This window comes from Anser anser, assembly GCF_964211835.1.
Source record: "Anser anser genome assembly, chromosome: W".
NCBI classification, from domain to species: domain Eukaryota; kingdom Metazoa; phylum Chordata; class Aves; order Anseriformes; family Anatidae; genus Anser; species Anser anser.
In genome coordinates this window covers 15,386,798-15,404,261 of record NC_139731.1, presented here as the reverse complement: position 1 = coordinate 15,404,261, position 17,464 = coordinate 15,386,798, and the positions used below count along the sequence as shown (strand labels likewise).

The 17,464-nt window shown below is 43.1% G+C and overlaps 1 protein-coding gene across 7 annotated transcripts in view; it reads right to left on the bottom strand.

The window, feature by feature from the left end:
- LOC310888631 (netrin receptor DCC) overlaps positions 1 to 17,464 on the bottom strand; it is a 414,661-nt gene that overhangs the window by 130,551 nt on the left and 266,646 nt on the right. For all 7 annotated transcript variants that reach the window (XM_083815528.1, XM_083815525.1, XM_083815526.1 and 4 more), the window contains 2 exons: positions 8,272 to 8,428; positions 2,926 to 3,080 (listed from right to left, as the gene is read on the bottom strand). In XM_083815528.1, the coding sequence (XP_083671654.1) occupies positions 2,926 to 3,080; positions 8,272 to 8,428 (312 nt within the window). The remainder of the gene's footprint in view (positions 1 to 2,925; positions 3,081 to 8,271; positions 8,429 to 17,464) is intronic.

Genomic DNA, 17,464 nt, shown 5'->3' with positions numbered 1-17,464 from the left:
TCCAACCCAGCTGCCAGGCAATTTCTTTCCTGTAACTGTGCTTACCTCTTTCTAATGAAAACAGGAACCTGCTGAGATACCATCTCCCATTGTGAACCTAAAACCTAGCATTCCCCAGAGCCTGCAGTTATCACTCCCAAATAACCCTAGGACAACTGATGATTTTAGTCCCTCTTACCTTTGGCTTCAAGATGGGCGGGAGGATCTCAAGAGGACTACAAATGCATCGAGCCCAGTTTCTGGCCACAAAACCAGGCTGGTTTGGGACCAGACACCTTCCCCCAGATGGAGGGGGAGAGACGAGGAGCACTCAATGCTGCTCCGCTCAGATAAATGGCCTCCTGACTGAGGGTTTCCGTGAAAGAAGAAGGGGAGGAAAAGGTTGAATCTTTGGCCAAGCGGCCGCTCTATGCAGAGGACAGGGAGCTGGGGGCTCACCTCCAGGGGCAACCATGGGGATCAGAGATCTGCTCCCACAGGAGGTTGCGGACACACAGGTGGGCCTCTGCAAGTAGGTGTAAGAAAACCTCCCCACCTCACAAAGATGCAGTATAAGAAAACCTCCCTACCTCGGAAAGATGCAGTTATTAATTGCCCTTCATAAAGCTGCCTGGGTAGAAGTTGAGATGTCAGCGCACGCTAAATTGATTTCCCTGGAACCGAGATGATAAGGCTGCAGCGATGCCTCCGCGTTTCTTTGGGGCACTCCAACATGCCTCCCTATTCATCTTCTCTTCCAGCAGCTAACACACACATCACGGAGATGCAGATTTATTAGGAAGCGGGTTTTAATTCCTAAGGGATGTGAAAAGCCGTGAGCTAGTCCCGCAGCGGGGAACCCCTTTCAAACCTCCAATGGACAATTTCAATCCCCAGTGCAAGAATAGATGCCTTTCTTTATTCTCTACTTCCAAGCTGCTTTAACAGCATCTTGAGGAGGCAAAATAATAACTCACAAAGTCTCCACATGTGGTAAGAAAAGATTAGACATGGCTTAAGCAGGCAGGGATTTAAATCCGGACTGATAATACTGTAGTGAAATTATATACCATAAAGGCAAGGAAAAAGGGGTTGCAGTTTACAACAAAAAAAAAAAAAAAGGAAAAAGGAAAAAAAAAGGTTTAATCTGGGGACAAAAACCTTCATATAAATCCAGCACATATATTGTGGATGATTATTTCAAAAAGCTGGGACTTGTTCTGTTGATCTTTTAAACTGATTACCGAGCAAATGTATGCACTTTTAGAAACAGGCACTGACAGACATGAATTTCAGATGTCCTTTTTCATCAGCTTTTTTCTTCTTTAACAATGCCAGATTGCATAATACTTCGGATATTTTCAAATAATGTGGAAATTCAATTTCGGGGCAGCCATGTAATTTATTGTACAATAGTTACAGCGTGTTCTAAAAGACAGCCACACCGAGGCTGACTGCCTCCCAGGACCAGAGAGAGTTGTTTCAAAAATGATAAGATAATTTGGTCACCGGTAAAAAGCGAACAGAAAAATGGAAAGCAATATTTCCTCCACGCTCTAACTTGACACTTTAGAGGAATCTTGAAGTTATTAAATAGGAAGGATATTCCAAACGTCTATGCTCGGCATTAAACGGAGCAGGTAACTCCAGGCTGTGGCAGCATCAGTCAGTAACAGCAGGGGGAAGCGGTGCCTGCTTTTCACCTGGGCTTTGCAAAGAGCAAGTTTTCCCCACTGAAATCTTATTTTCCTTCTGTAAATATACGTATGCGTAACACAAACATTTACAGGAACGTGGGTACGTGCATTTGTACGTGTTTTAACGGAGACAAATTGCTAATAGCTAAATGATACCGACGGTTAGTTGCTTAAAATTTGCTTATTACTTTCTAAAGACTCAGGTTCCTAAGCTGACTTTCAAGCATTATTGACCCAAAAAGGGCTGAAATACAACTCTGGTTATGTTTGCACACAGCAGCTGCATAATTGGAAAGAAATGCAAGAAACAGCAGAGCAATCTCAGAGCAGGAATTGAAGTGGTATCAAAAACGCAAGGGAATTGAGAAAAAAACAAGTCCAAGAATCTCAGGTGGTATTTCACCACCATCACTAGTCTTGGGGTTTGGGGAAATGATGCCAGGGAGCACTTGGCTAGAACTTCCATCTCGTGATAAACAAACCTGTAGACACAAAGCCACCGAATAACACAAGCTGAAAGTTCCCTCTGCCAGCCTGTTCGCGGCTGTTTTTCAAACAAACATTGCCTTTCAGTTAAATTTTGGTACACGGCAATACGTGGTGATACAAAAGAGTTTCCAGGCTTCTGCCAAGCGTTTGCTTTTCCACCACGTCCCAGAAGGAGAAGGTGTTGTGGCAGGGGCTGAGCCTCCCACCTTCGCCCCTTTGGTTCACCAAAGCAGACCAGTGCCTGCCCTTAGGAGTCCAGCACCCGCCTCTGTTGGAATGGGAGCTGCTCTGGTCCCCAGATGCTAAGAACTGGCTACCAACGCCACTTTTACGAACAACTCCTCTGATCAATGAATTTTGCTGTGGGAGGGTTAAAGTCATGTTGTTTTCTCTGCAGTAGCCCTTCTTGGACCTTCCAGGAGGGAAAAACTATAGTAGGATAAACTGAATAAATTCATCTTCTTTCTGGAGACCAGAGTCCAGGAAATATTTACAGATGAGACATACAGAAAGAGAATGTGAAAAGGCTGTACTGAAAGCTTCCAAGTATTCCAAAAGTTAATAAAACATACTTACAGGTGAACGTTAACTAATGGAAAATACTTGGTTTTAAATTCAAAGCCTACGTTTCAGCATCATTTATGCTGTGACACGATAGAAGATGGGACGTGAGCATCAGAGCTGTGACTCAGAAGTGTGACGGAAGATGGGACGTGTGACATCGAGGCAGAATTGTGGCCCCGACCCCGACCCAACTCACACTCGGGCTGCGTGGCCACCTTGACGGGCTGCGAGCTCTCGCCGGGTCCCCACTCGTTGAAGGCCACCACGCGGAAGGTGTAGGTCTCCTCCGGTCGCAGGTTGCCCACGGTGAGCTGGAGAGTCCCGGACTGCGACGTGTTGACCGCCCGTTCCCTGCAACGACAACAAAAACAACTTTAAAATGCATTTCGGATACTTCTTTCTGCAGCCGGTAGCGTGCAAGGTGTGATTACTTATCAAATTTCGGTTCAGAGCTCGTTTGTCTGTAAGGTTTCTTTTGATTTCTGCTTTCAAAAACCTAATTCAAGTAATGGTGCCTACTGGGAATGTGGCAAGCGCTACAAAAGACTTGTATTTTAGCACTTCAGAAGTAATATAACGCTGGTTCTTTGCCTTTTTTAATAAAACATAAAAATAATATTGATGGAAAAACAATCTGCAAAGAGAAGCGGGTAAAAATGCTTCTGTGGCTCATTTCCTACAGACGCTGTGCCTCGCTCTTCTCCTTTACCAGAAGCCCTGTGAAAAGCTAACAACAAAATTTGGAGCTTTCATGCTACAAAAAAAAATTATTTAAGAGTGAATCAACTAATTGTCCAACTTTTTGTAGCACTGCCGGGGCTCTGTGTGCTCTGGTAGGGATGGCGAGCTCTTTATTCTTTGGCGAACATCTCCTAAACCGAAATCTCTCACCCAAGCAAAGCTCGTCAAATTGCATTCCCTTGCCTCTCCTCTCCTATTTCTGTTTTCAAGCTGTAGAAGTAGGAAGCCAGTTGCACGGAAAATGCCTCCAACGAATTCAAGACGAAGAGACCAACTCTGAAAGCAGGGGTGCTGTGTTGGGGTCGGACACCTGGTACAAAATCCTCCTAAATCCCCTGAGATGCATGAAGCCACGGCACTAAGAGAGAAACCAAGATATGCAGTGACTTCCCACCTGCACGGTGATGGGGCTGTCATCAGATGTATCTCACCGTACACATCTTTTCTTTGTTAACAGCAAAAAAAGCAACAAGACCGGAGTAGAGTAGCGAGAGAAGGAAAAGGAGATGAAGTGATAAATAAACCTGCAGTCGGGTGGCTGTTTGAATACTCCTCTGTGACAGTGGCACCCGTGGTGATACGTATATGAAATTCTGGAGAAGTGTATGGTTTGTAGCATTGTTTTGGTAAGTCTTTTGCATTACCTTAGTAAGAAATTAAAAACAGGGGCACCTATACAGTGCAATCGGCACTCACACTTCTAAGACCTCCGTAGGGACTGAAAAAATAATCAAGCAAACACCCCAGGGCTGAGACCAAGATGTTAGGGCAGTGCAGGAATTCCCTAAAAAGCACCAAACATCCTCGAGCCAGGCACCTTTACACTTGGGGTTCTCTTTTTCAAGCCCGTCTCAGCCATAAATTACGGGCTAAAAATAAAAGCCCTTGACTAAAGTCATTCGCTTACTTGTAAAACGGAGGCTTCGACACGTAATTTCCAGTGACTGAGGATCATGTTACATTACAGTATCAGCATGTAAAAAAAGATAATTACAGTCCCCATATATCTCCTAGGTGTGTAACAAATGCTTTTATAATGTTTCAAACACCTAATTAGTTACTCCGAGTAAGACAAGTCATGTTAATGCTCCTTGCTGTGAAATGAATACTATTAATTTTAAAACGGGTGGACTTCCACTACCTTGAGCTCTTTTTTCAACCCCTACTATCGTTTTCCCATGAAATAACACGAAAGTCCTTGATTACAACAAGCAAACCTCCAAACTAATGTAAACAGTTCATCTGGGAATGATATTTTAGAACTTAAGCTGAATTCTAAAGATAGGCTCTAATCAAATAGAAGTTTTTGCATTCAATTAAGCGGTCCCTCGACTCATTTCTTCGCTCTGCACCGTGCAGGCAGCTAGTTGGGGAGCTCTGTTGGCTGCTCGTGACCATCCGTGCATTCATTAATGTGGTGTTGAAAACAAATTGTAGTGAACGTTCAACTGAAAACAAAGCAGCTCCCAATCTTGCAAGAGCCCTTCATCGAAGGAGTTTGTGTTAGGGTGGAATACCGCTGATTTCCAGGAGCATTCTCCTCCTTGTTTTCTTTTAAGACCAGGGCATCCCGTTTCATTTATTTTATTTATTCACTGATGTTTGCAAACATTCAGTTAAAGAAGGATGGCTACAAATCAGGGCCCATTATTTAAACCAATTCGCCATTTCCAAGGTTGCAAGAAAAAACTGAACACTATTTTGGGGCTTTGTGTCTCCTCTAAAATGTCAAACAGGAATATATTATTGTAAAAATATTTCTCATTGCTTATAAATAAATTTTTAATTTAAAACTTTAATTTTTAATTTCAAATATAGCACGTAAATTCTCACTGAGGAGGCAGAATTCATTCAATACTCCGGACAGGTAATTAAATATGGTTTGAGATTACACGTAAGGGGTTATTTTATGTTCTATAGCTACAAGATCAAAAATAAACAATGCCTCTTTCTTCATGATGACTAACACACACAAATATCAAATGCCCGTGTGAATCAATGCTCACTTGGTACAAAAGCATAGCGACAAAGACGGATGAGAAGAGCAAACAAACAAACAACCAGGCTGAGAGTGAATCCGAACAACAAAAAGAGACCAAAATTCAAAATGAAATATTGGATCTGGCCCATTTTGCAGATGTTCTCAACAAAAAAGTTGCAACTCCAAATTCGTTTGCAATTAACCGGCGGCCACATCCAGATGCAAACGCTGTTGGTTTTGAGGACGTTTATAGACGAATATATTTAATATATAATTATATCTATAAATCCAGTGCTTCCCACCTGAAGACCACCTCTAGCAACAAAAAAGTAATTTAAAGTTCAGTGTGGATGGACGAGATGCCGGCAATGTGGGCACCACCACTCCCAAGAGCTCACCATCTGGGCAGCGAAATGGGAAACACGGCAAGAAGGCAAAGATTTACCTCTTCCATTGCAGAACTTGACAAGCATTTTTAATCTTTCAATTGACCTTATTACTTGGGTATGAAAGAGTTTGTTTTCGGGGAGCTTATAATGTCAAGGGAAAGGTAAAAGAGCTCTTTTCTCTCCTGAAACTGCTCTCCATCAAGGCAGGATGGATTTTTATATTACATCTATGTGTGTACCCTGCAGAGCGGTATCCATTGAAATTCATGCATTATATTCTAATGCCATATTTAAACAGAAAAGACGAACAATAAAATGTGTGCTTCAGTTATGTATCTGCTAACAGATCCTATACATGCCAAAACTATTTGTTCATTTTTTGTCAGTAGCCTGCTATTATCAGCAAGCGGTACGGAGTATATCACTTTTTAATCTGAACTTTTTCTCAACCCAGCAACTTTCCTGAGAGCAGAGGTATTGGTTGGCTGTTTATTTCCTAATAGATTTCAGGTTTGTTTTATCCTTTCCTGAGAACCCTGCCTTTTACCTTTAAGTGCTCTTTCCAGTCATCCTTATCTGCAAGAAAAAACATTTGATCCCCCGCCGGATGCCTAGCAGAGCACGAAGATTAAAGAGCATCCCGTCAGAAGGACCCTGGTGATTACAGCACGGCAGTAAGCACAATCGCTTCCAAAAGTGGCTTCTTTCAAAGGGCTGAGCCAAAGAGCCCTTACGGTGGAGTTCAAAACACGGGGGACAACTTCTCTGGATTGTCCCCAAAGCCGCCGTGTGTGCTGGTGCTGCCTCCTGCCACGCAAATCGTCCCCCTCTCGAGCACGGGGTGAGCTCCTTACTCCAGACTTACAGTAATTTCTCTGACAATTCCTCTGCATCCTTGAGGTTAATGTCAAATCCATTTTTATTTGATTTTTTTTTAAAAAAAAGAATAATAGCTCTTTTGTAAAAATAACTTGTAAACAATGAAGCCAAACAGCTCAAAAATTCCATGGAAGCTTTAAAACAAAAACATTAATTTCATCCTGCTATTAGCCTAAAAATTTGCAAGACCACACATGCTGCTCGCTACATGGAACTGGAGATGTGCACTTGAGCTGCAGGTGCCATTTTAAGTCCCTTGCTAGGGGAGCATAAGGGAATTTTATTTTCCCCTCGTTTGCTTCTTTATTTTAACACAGGGCCTGCAGTCTTCTGCAGGAGACTCTTTAACAAGGTGTGTATCTTGTTGGGAATGGGCCTAACGCCTCTCGCTGGTATTCAGTGCTTCGAGCAGCACCACAAATTCTGGAAGAAAATTACTTTTAATGCAAGGGAAACCAGGGGTGAGCTCCTTTTACATCTTTGGGAATTCCAAACACACCAACAAATCCCAAAAGGTTTTTAAAAAAGTAAAGAAATGGGAATCCCCTTGTACAGCACACGTCCTATCCCACTGCGACCAGCGCTGATGGGTACAGACAAATATTAGGACCCAATTGTACAAAATATTTGATTCTGCCACGTGAATCCTTGTTTGGTACCCAAACTGGGAGGGACACGGGAGCAGCTGAGCATCCTCAGCTTTACACACACAAGCACCACTTGCCAGCCAGCAGTGAAATAAAGGACGGGATACTTGAAGCGAGTTCTTCGTAACGATTGCACGGGAAGGGAAAAGCACGAGGTTCTTCCCAGGCATCAAATAATTTTTGTATGGAAAATAAAACCAAGGTAACTACACAGTACCTGTTCGAGTGTGAAATGAGCATATATCGTGAGGAATCAGGAAAAGACCAAATAACCTACAGTGCTGTTATAACAAAATAATCTACAGTGCCGTTATAGCAAAATAACCTAGTGCTGTTATAACAAAGGAGCTATCTGCTGGGCAGCAATCAGCCGTGTGGCCGGAACAGCCCAGGCTGGCCCGCTGCATTCGCAATCACGTTAAAATCTTCTTCGCCCTCTCCCCGACTGTTTTCAAGACCTCGCACCGTTTGCAGCGCTCTAAAAGCATCCTCCTCTCGAGTTGATTAGGGCTCAACAAATTCGCCTAAGCTGGGGATGCAAACAACACTTGAGCCCGTGGCTTCGGGGGAAGATGAAAGGCAAAACATGGAGCTAACAATACTTTTCGTTAGATGGCCGAGTAATAGCTGGAGGGGTAGGATCCACGGACATCACTGTCATCCAAAGCCAGTCCCTCGTACCAAGACGACAAGTCTTGTTATATAAACGTTGATGTGTCGTCTACAAAAATAGACCGCAACAAAAGGCATTGCTGGCCTCAAAACATCGGGTTCCTTTTGTTTTGTTTCCGCACACAGACAGAGGGAAGAACACAAGGTGAAGAATCTTTTGCAAGAGGATGGTAAAGAGCTCAGGGGCTGTCCCCAGCGAGGGACAGTTCCCTGGGATGCAAGAGGACACCTACCTGTTGATGCCTTCCCTGGAGAAGAAGACCGTGTACGCCTGGATGCTGCCTCGGGCTTCTGCGGGCGGGCGCCAGCTGAGACGGACAAATCGGCTGGAGACCAAGACAGGGACCACATCTCGGGGGGCAGAGGGGAGGACACTGGAGCTTGGGACAGCTGGAGGGGAAGGAGAGGACACAGTCAGAGAGGCCGGTGGCACAGAGGTGGCGGGGCCGGCGGGAGGTGCCGTGCTGGGCACGGCTGAGGTGTCACGAAACAAAGGGCCAAGGTGGCACGGAATAAGAGTGAATAAATGAGAGGGGATGAAAGAAAGAGAAAAAAAAAAGAAACTAACAGTAAAATCACGCCTTAACACACCATCCTCAACCAAACAGCAACATGGAAAACTCAAGCAAGCTACTCCCTCGGGACACTTGAAAATTATTTCTTGTACGTGTGATCACAGAGTCTGATATATTCATTGGTTCGCTCCTATTTCAGTGCTCTTGTCTTGTACGCCCCAAGCAGCATAAGTATTTAACCTCATAAACAAGCAATAACTGACCACTCAAAGCCTCAAGCCTACAAACCTTTGGTCTGGGAAAAGCAGAAACTAAAGTAGGGTGTTTTAGCACAGGATTTGTTGGATAATCGCATCAAAGTGGGATAAAACAAGAAAGAAAGGCACAGTGAAACTTACTAATAACACCATTTTACATAGAAAAGTGTTCTGTCTATAAGCAAAATCCAGAAATGAATAAACTGCAGGTTCAAGCAGGAGAATTCATTTTAGCAAAATACCTCTTAATAGTATTTAAGGGTTTGGTTGTTGCCCACCAAGCAAACTCATATGAAAGCCGGCCAGCCAAGTTTTCATCATCGGTATCAAACCAAAAGCATTTTTTTTTTCCATTATTACAAGCCTATTTTGGACCAACACCCATGCACATACTGTAAACTGTATTAGTAGCATTAATCTACTGTGAGATCATTAACGGTGGTTTATTACCTAAACAGCTTATGAAGAATAGCTTTCTGTGAAAAGCACGATGCTCACTAAATACTGGCACAGCGTTTCCTTATATTGTCCCTAAATTGTTTTTTTTAAAGCAATTAATACCGTTATTATTAATAACAAATATTATTACCCCTTACTTATTGAGATCAATCCAAAACTGGAGGGAATTAAGAAATTTCCCAGTGGCATTTCCAGAGTAATGATGTGTTGAAAGGAAGTATTAAGCCCTAGCCTCAGCTCTTTTGGCTGCGAAGTTGCGATCCATTATTTGCACTGAGATTGTGTTTAGTTGTCCTTAGTCATGGGCCACTGCTCTAAATAATGTGCAAACACAGGACTAAAGTATAATCTGTGTACATTTATAGGAGAAAGACACAACTACTTCGCTGCACGGTCAGAGCGAGGAGATTTGGGCTTCTGGTCTGTTCTGTATGTTGACTCGTGTATTGTAAGCGCATTGTCTTCTAATGAGCTGTGTTGGGTAAACATCTCTAGAGAAGTATCAAGGGCAAGATCTGGGGAAAAAAAGGACACAGAGAAACCTGCAAGGCTTTTTCAGTGGAGTTCTTGTACTTAAATTCAGAAAACTGCCCTGTTATTAACAATGTTGGCATCTGAGAACCTGTAGAAACCCTCAAGTTCCCCGACAAAACACCCCAGTATGCAACTCCTCCATCGAGGAACCATCCTCTTGGCAAAGCACAGCAGTCCTTCATCAAAGTCTCTTCCATCAAAGGTGGTTTAGCGTTCAGAAACTTGAGCTACAATCGGCCCCAAGTCTCGACGTTTAGGTGACTCTACACATGATGGGTGTCTAGGTTCCCCCAAAGAAAATGGGGAGAGCTAACGGAGACGATGGAGCCTAAAAAGCTACTAAAACCATGAAAAGACATCTACCTTTAAGCCTGCTGAATAAATATCTTAAATCTGGAGGTGAATCCATACCCACCACGACCTCATGCGCATGGATGCTGTGGTGGCTGACCTGCTAGGTGCCCGTTTGTTTAAATAACGGGAAGAAATGAAGGGAAAAGCAGCAAGATTGGGACTGTAGTTTAGCCCACCAAGCACTTATTTTACTTTGGCTTTCAGTAAACTCTGTAGAGCTATCACTGACAAAAGCAATTTCCCTTTTATCGTTGCTAGCAGTGAATAGTAAACATATATTGTACAATATAGAAAGACATATAACCTGAAATTATCTCAGCAAGTAATATCTGAAGTCCTTCGCTCTTTCATGTGACTACACAAGATCAATCCACCACTGCTTAAACCATCTACATCCGAGTTTGACAGGGGCTGATTTTAGCCCGATGTGGTTTGAATTAACTCCTTACGAGGTACATCTCTCCCTGCTCTCATGGCGGCGTGAATAATCACCTACCTCTGTACAAAGCAGGCATAAAATCACACTGCTCCCATTCATTTTCCACAGGTGCAAATGACTAAAGAACCTACAGAGAAGGCCTGAATGTATCCCAATAGGGTCCGATTTCCGTGTTTCCTTCAGGAAGCCACATGAAACATCTCAAATTATGAGCCAAATCTCCCACTATTTTTAATCCAGAATCAGCTGAGAGTTCTGTGACCTTATTACTTTGCCAGTAGGACGCACGCTTGCACTGGGTCCTACTGGTAGCGTTTTGAAAAAGCAAACATTTTTAGAGAACGTAGAAATATGCCTGATGGAGGCTCTTGCTTACAGCCTTTAGTGTTGGAATACAGATCAGTTATAAAACACGTTTTCACAGTTGCTGGTTTTAAATAGACACGGGCACGTCTGCATACAGGTAGGGAGAAGTCCTGGCAGCAGCATCTTTCTCCCCTTAAAACTGAGTCTTTAGAGACCAGCAAAAGCTTTTGGGGGATACACAAAAAGAGATGATGAACAAATGACAAAAAGCTTTGAAATTATATCCCACAATGGATTTGGAATCAAAAAAAAATACAACATCATTATTGCTAAGCAAAGGTGGGAATAGGTGATATGAGTTTATTCACGGGCTTCTCCTGGTAAGAGACATAGGTGCAAATCCTCTAAATCCAAGGAAAAAAAAAAAAGTAATTAATGATTTCACTGAAGTGCTCCTGGGACCTTTATATAGTGCTACATCCCAGACCTCAATCTAGTTTTTATACCTCTGTACCAAAAAGACTTGTTTGCTTCTCCTTCACAAAACTACCAAATTGACAGAAAAAGAGAAAAAAATTGTACGTTTAAGAAGAAAAATAAGTTGAAAAGTGGCTGTGTGTTCAGAAACTGTTGCTCTTGTTTTTCGATTAGGGATTTTAACTTTGATCTAAAAGTTATCCTGGTAATCTGCACCGAGGACCAAGTCCTGAACCAATTCAGATGAGTTTGACTTTTCTGCTCTTAAAGCAATTAAAATTTGCGTGTTTTTAATTACTCATGTCGAATTCACATACAAAACTGGAGCCTGTTATACATATACCATAATGCCACACCCTTGCATTAACAAATATAATCATTTTTCAGGTCATAAATTAATACAGAGAGAGATTAGTAACCTGAGCTATATATAGGATCTGCCTATACCTCACAGCAAGTGGTTAATTTTCATGACGTTATCCATTTAGCAATTTTTTTTTAATTGCAATCTTAGCTAAGCCAAGACTATTCAAGCAGTCATTTGCCACTGTTTCAACGCTTGCGGTATGCTAAAATAAGACCGCGTACTATAGGCTATCTATACTTTCAAAATGCTGTCAATTAGAGCTTGTTGGTAAGATTTGAAACTCGGTATTTTTCGGGAAAAGTGAGAAACCTACCGCGCTTATAACCTTCAACTTCCTGCTGCAAAGCACACTTTCCTTAAATAGGCCACATACCCTGGTGCCAAAATATGACATTTCAAGACATCAAATGTAAGTTTTCAGCCAAAGACACTACATCAAAGTATCTGTCATGCTTTCTAGCAGCTATTTCGATTCATTGATTTGGTGTTTTCAATACAGATATGAAGGGTTTACATATATATATATTTCCTTTTAAAAGACAACATTTTGCTGAATGTATTTAAGCGTATACAGAACATTCAGGTTTTACATTAAGCACTCCATTTCAAGACAACAAGATGTTTTATTCATGCGAAAATATAAACTTCTGGACTATTTCAAGTCTCCTCCCCACATCCCCAGTAACTTCCTTGCGTTTAGCACTTTGAATCGGTTATTCACACAGCATGAATTGCAAGTGTAAGATCAGAAAACTCTTGTCATCCTCAGCATTAAACGGAAAAGTTATTTACGGGGAATTTTAATGCCACAAATAACACCAAACCTGTCCTTATGGTCTGGTGTTGCTCAGTACAGCCTGGTCAATCTAATCTTTTGTGACATTCCTGCATTGAGGGAATTCACTTTTTTTTTTATATTTTATTTTTTCAGAACCTCTCTGACCCATCTTTCACGGTTTGCTCTACGGAAGGTGTAAGATATAACTGAGAAAAACCTCCCTGCAGGAATATCTGTAACCAGAGAGATGCTGCGGATGTAACAGCTAGGAACAGAAAAAGTGAGGCGTTCTTCCACCGAAATTGGCTTACATAAGAAGATCTGTAATAGATATCAATTTGGGGAGATTCATCATTTTTTAGAACACAGACACTTTGGAAAGAATTGTTCCCATTTCGTTTTACAGAATATGTCCGTTTATTTTAATGGGGCCGTGCCATTGTATCGCGTCACTGCAGGCAGCTGGGGAAGTTTAGGGGCTGACAACAATTTCTGGACCAAGCCTCTGAGGCGGCTCCTGACCCACGGCTGGGATTAAAACCCATTCTTAATTTCTCTTCTTCTTCTTCAAAAAAATCAATATTCATTTACACCAAGGAAAAATAGAACAACTCCAAACAAAATCAGCAATCGCGGCTGCAGAGCAAGAGTTGCCTAATTTTTCTTTGCACCAGCTATCAGACAAATAAGGATTTGTATTAAATTGGTAACACATCACTAAGTGTTTTTAATTAAACAGGCTACACCAAGATCTGAAGATGAGAGGAGATGGAGTTTTGCACAGCGCCATTTTATCCCAGGAAGATTTATCTGGATGAACTCAACGTCAACGCAACCTACGGTGGGTTAGGACAGCAACCAGGATCTGAGAGGGGAAGGCAAGGAAAAAATTCCGCATTTCACGTGGACGGTGCTCTCATCTTCCACGTCACATCTAAAGCCCAGTGCTAACCTGCATCGGGCAGATGTTCCCTGGGACCCGGATCCAGGAGCTCTCATCGGCCCAGATTAAGCAACTAAATCACGGACCGGCGAAGCAGAGAAACATGAACTGCGATGAGTCCCCGTGTTTTGGTCTGACCATCAAGTAATTAAATTTTGATCTTGCTTCTAACAGCCGTGAGAAAAGCAGGCGTTGAATCGGATGACCTTTAGGGAGATATGGAATAGGTATAATTTGCTGTCTCAAATATCTATCATATCGGACAAGTTACTGGTAGCTCATTACTTACGGCCAAACAAAATGCTCTTTTCCGCACAAGCAACTCCTATTACCTTTCTTGGGGATCATTTACAAAATTTGGCCTTTCCAGTTTTCATTCAGCCGATTAACCATGCAAACACGGTTTCAAAGCATCGCATTCAGAAGCATTTCTTCAGGCTCCGTGCATAAATCTATCCTCCAAACGCAGGCAGAGCTCGCATTTGCCCAGCTCGTATGTGACCGCGCGCATCTCCGATGGATTTGTTCACACGCCTTGGGTTTCACCCATGACACCGAGCACATGCCGGAGCGTCAGGGTACATCAGCATATGCTTAAAAATTTTCAGCCCATCTGCAGTGATACTAATTCCCCAACTAAAAGATCTGTCCTCGCTGCCATACGTACTTCCTCCCTTCTGGCTTCTCGCGCAGCTATTCATTATCGCTCGGTGCCATAACGATGTTCTTCGAAACGAGTCATGCGGTGCTAATTTTTATTATGCCTCTTTTATGACATTACGAACCTCGCTATAAATCACCGAGGTTCATGTGTGTCAACAGTGCCGGGTGTTGCTGTAAGGGGAGCTCTCTCCTGACTCAGCACCTCCCGGGATCAGCCCAACGGCGCTTTCAGAGCAGCGTGTTGAAAATGGGAAATAGGCTTGGGAGATGTCAAGAGTTGCACCCTATGCGATAATAATCTTGTTGGAAGCCTCTCTGTGCCCCTGACACTCCGTGAGGGCAAGGGGATGGCTGGGGAAGTTAGAGGTGGATGCTACCAACTCCTCTTTGACATACAACCCCCATCATTTAACTGCTCTTTACAAAACTTTGGGGTAAATTCAGCCAACAACAGCACACAGTGCAAGACCGTTGCTCATACATCCTAGACCTACCGTAATTTCATTCACATCAGGTTTGTCAATGCTACAGAAAGGAGCTTTTAACAAGATGAGGTTGAGTAGGAATGTGCTGAAGATCCTCAGGAGACGGGCACTGCCAGTCCCAAAGCGAGCAGCTCCTGAGCAGGAGGCCCGCCACAAGGAAACGGACCCCCACTGCGATTCTGTTACCGCAGTGCCTGACCACCCTTCGGTAGCACATGCACACCCAGGAGGCACATCCATCAAATATTTACTCCTTCAATTCCGCATTAACGAGCACTAGGGGAAGGTGGGAGGACAGCAAGGCAGCGTTGCCCTTTCACTTCTCCCAGGTAAGAGTCAGCAGACTTCAACTTTTCCTCTTCTTCCCTGGGAGAGAGACCCCTTTCCTTTTACAGACTATAAAATTGCCGTTCACGTGCACAAGAAAAAAAAAAATCAATGGCAAACACGGTCTTAATGGCTGCTTACGTAGTCAACAGATCTTATTAACTAACTGACACCGAGCACGAATATAATAAATATTTTAAAAATCCAGGGGCGGGATCAGCTCTCCCGTTCTATTGCTCTCCCCCTCGGTGCCGCGAGGGCATCACGGCGCGGGTGACATCTGTCATCACCAATTAGTCACTGGGAAAAACGGGGGGGGGGGGGGGCGCTGTTGATTGCAAGCAATTCAATCACCCGCGAACGCTCCCCCAGGAGCCGCTGGTCAGTTCATCTAGGAACGATAGCTGCGGCCCACAGAAAAAGCAGAAATAAAGCAAAGGGTTTTAAGGCAGCCGAGGGACTCGGAAGGCATTTCGTGGTCAAATACCAACGGTGCTAAACAGCAAACATAAACGGAGCCATCATCTACGGTACTCAAAATGCAGCAAGGGACCGGGAGCGTGTTCATTATTTTTGCAAGTGAACTCAGCGCTGCAATAGCTATTTCTAGTAAGGACTGGGCCAGCAGCTCGAAGGTTGGCTATTTTATTTATTTGGGCAAAAGTTTAACTGCCTTTAAAACCGAGCGCTGAAGGGTTTCGAACGATTCACGAATTTAACAGAAAGTTGAATAATACTTTTTGCTGAAGACAAAAAAATGATAAGGGGAAAACTTGGAAAGTCATTTTGAGAAAGAAGCATTTCTTTTAGGAAATGTTCTGGTATAGCTTTCTGATCTTTAATTTTGAAATACCTTGCCATTTTCAAAGGAAGACGGCATAACTTTAATTATAGTTGAGCCAAAATTGCACCCCCTGGTCTTTGTTCCTTAGCGTACCCCAAAACTGTGCGAGCATGGAGCACCTCCTGCTGGACCGTGATGTGCCGCTACATTTGAGGTTCGTGTACTCTGATTTTGGAGACCTTCTAGGGAGGCAGACTACGTACTCACACTTTGAGCTGTCGATCTTCAAGCCCCATCTCTAAATCCCTCCTTTAGCTCAAGTTTCATTCACAGAGACACGTGGCCATCCGAGTCCAACATTATGACCAACGAGACCTTCAAGGTCTTCAGTCAAATTCCATCTAAGTGTGTAAGAAAGAAAAATCTCTGCATTATATTGACCTACCCCACTCCATAAAGCTTTGCTGATGGATGGGCACAAGCCTCCAAGTTTTGATGTCAAATTGCTTGAAGCTTCAGCACACGCCTGGCTGCTCTTCCAGGGATGGAGACTCCTCCCCAAACCTGGCCCAAGCTGACGGCAGGATTTAAACATCTGTTGATGCCTTCAATATTTGGGCCAAACCCTTTGTTTTCAGAGAAAATGGGACCAAACAGGTCCCTCTTCCCGCGGCAAGGAGGTATTTAATAACTGATTTAATAATAATAATTACGAGGAAAGACGAATCCAACATAAGCTAAGAATCCAACATAAAGTAAAGCAACAAACTGCTTCGGCATCGCTTTTTCTCTGTAGCATTTCCCTTAGTTTGGCTAAACGAGGTACTTGCTCCGTATTTTAGTTCTTATGTTTTGGATTCCTAGGAACCTAATTTTTCTCAAATACTACGCAATAAATTAGTCATTTTCTGTAGCTAGGCTTCCACCAGGCACATTAGCCTTTTATAATTTCTAATTTTTATTATCGTTATTCAGCTCTCAATGTTACTCAAAGGTTTAGCAGAAGGCGGCATATGTTTCCTTATTTGCTCGGTGGATTAATTTAACAAAACTAATGACACTAGCATGAATTTGGGGGGCAGCCATGCATAGCTAATGGGGATGCTTTTGAGGCGAGACTTTCTGCACCTTTCCTCCTCGTCTGAGAAGCGAAGAATTATAAGCTAAGTGCATACACGGTCGTGCAGCCGTTCGTATTTTCTGGTAATGAGCACAGGAGGAAAGAGCTTCTTCTCTAAAGGACTTCTCTAAAATTCCTGCAGGTAGTCTGTCCAACTGACCCACCTCCACCAGCAGCAAAACCATGCCATCACGTGGTGGTTGCTGGCAGCTCACAAGCTCCAAAAAATCCAAGTGAGCATCCTGGCTGGTATATGGTGGGAATAGTTTCAAGGCAACAAGCCCATTCCCAGAGCAATTAGCAAACCTGAGGTCATCGGGACCAGCCTGGGATTCCGTGAGCTGCAAAAATTGGCCAACGGTTCTTGCTTTACTGAGCCTCTGCCACCTCTTGGCTAGGCGAAAACTAAGATAACTCACTCATCAGTTCATCTTTGGTCTTCACTGAGACAATATTTGTCTGAAAGGGAGCCAGCTTTGACCTGCACCAAAACCATTTGAATTTCAATCAGATAGCCCAAGGCAGAGATGGAAAAAGATGGAAAAAGAGGAAAAACGGCTGTGTAACAAACCCTTTTTGCCTGGTTTATAGGTATTTCCGTTGCTATCTCTGCAAGAT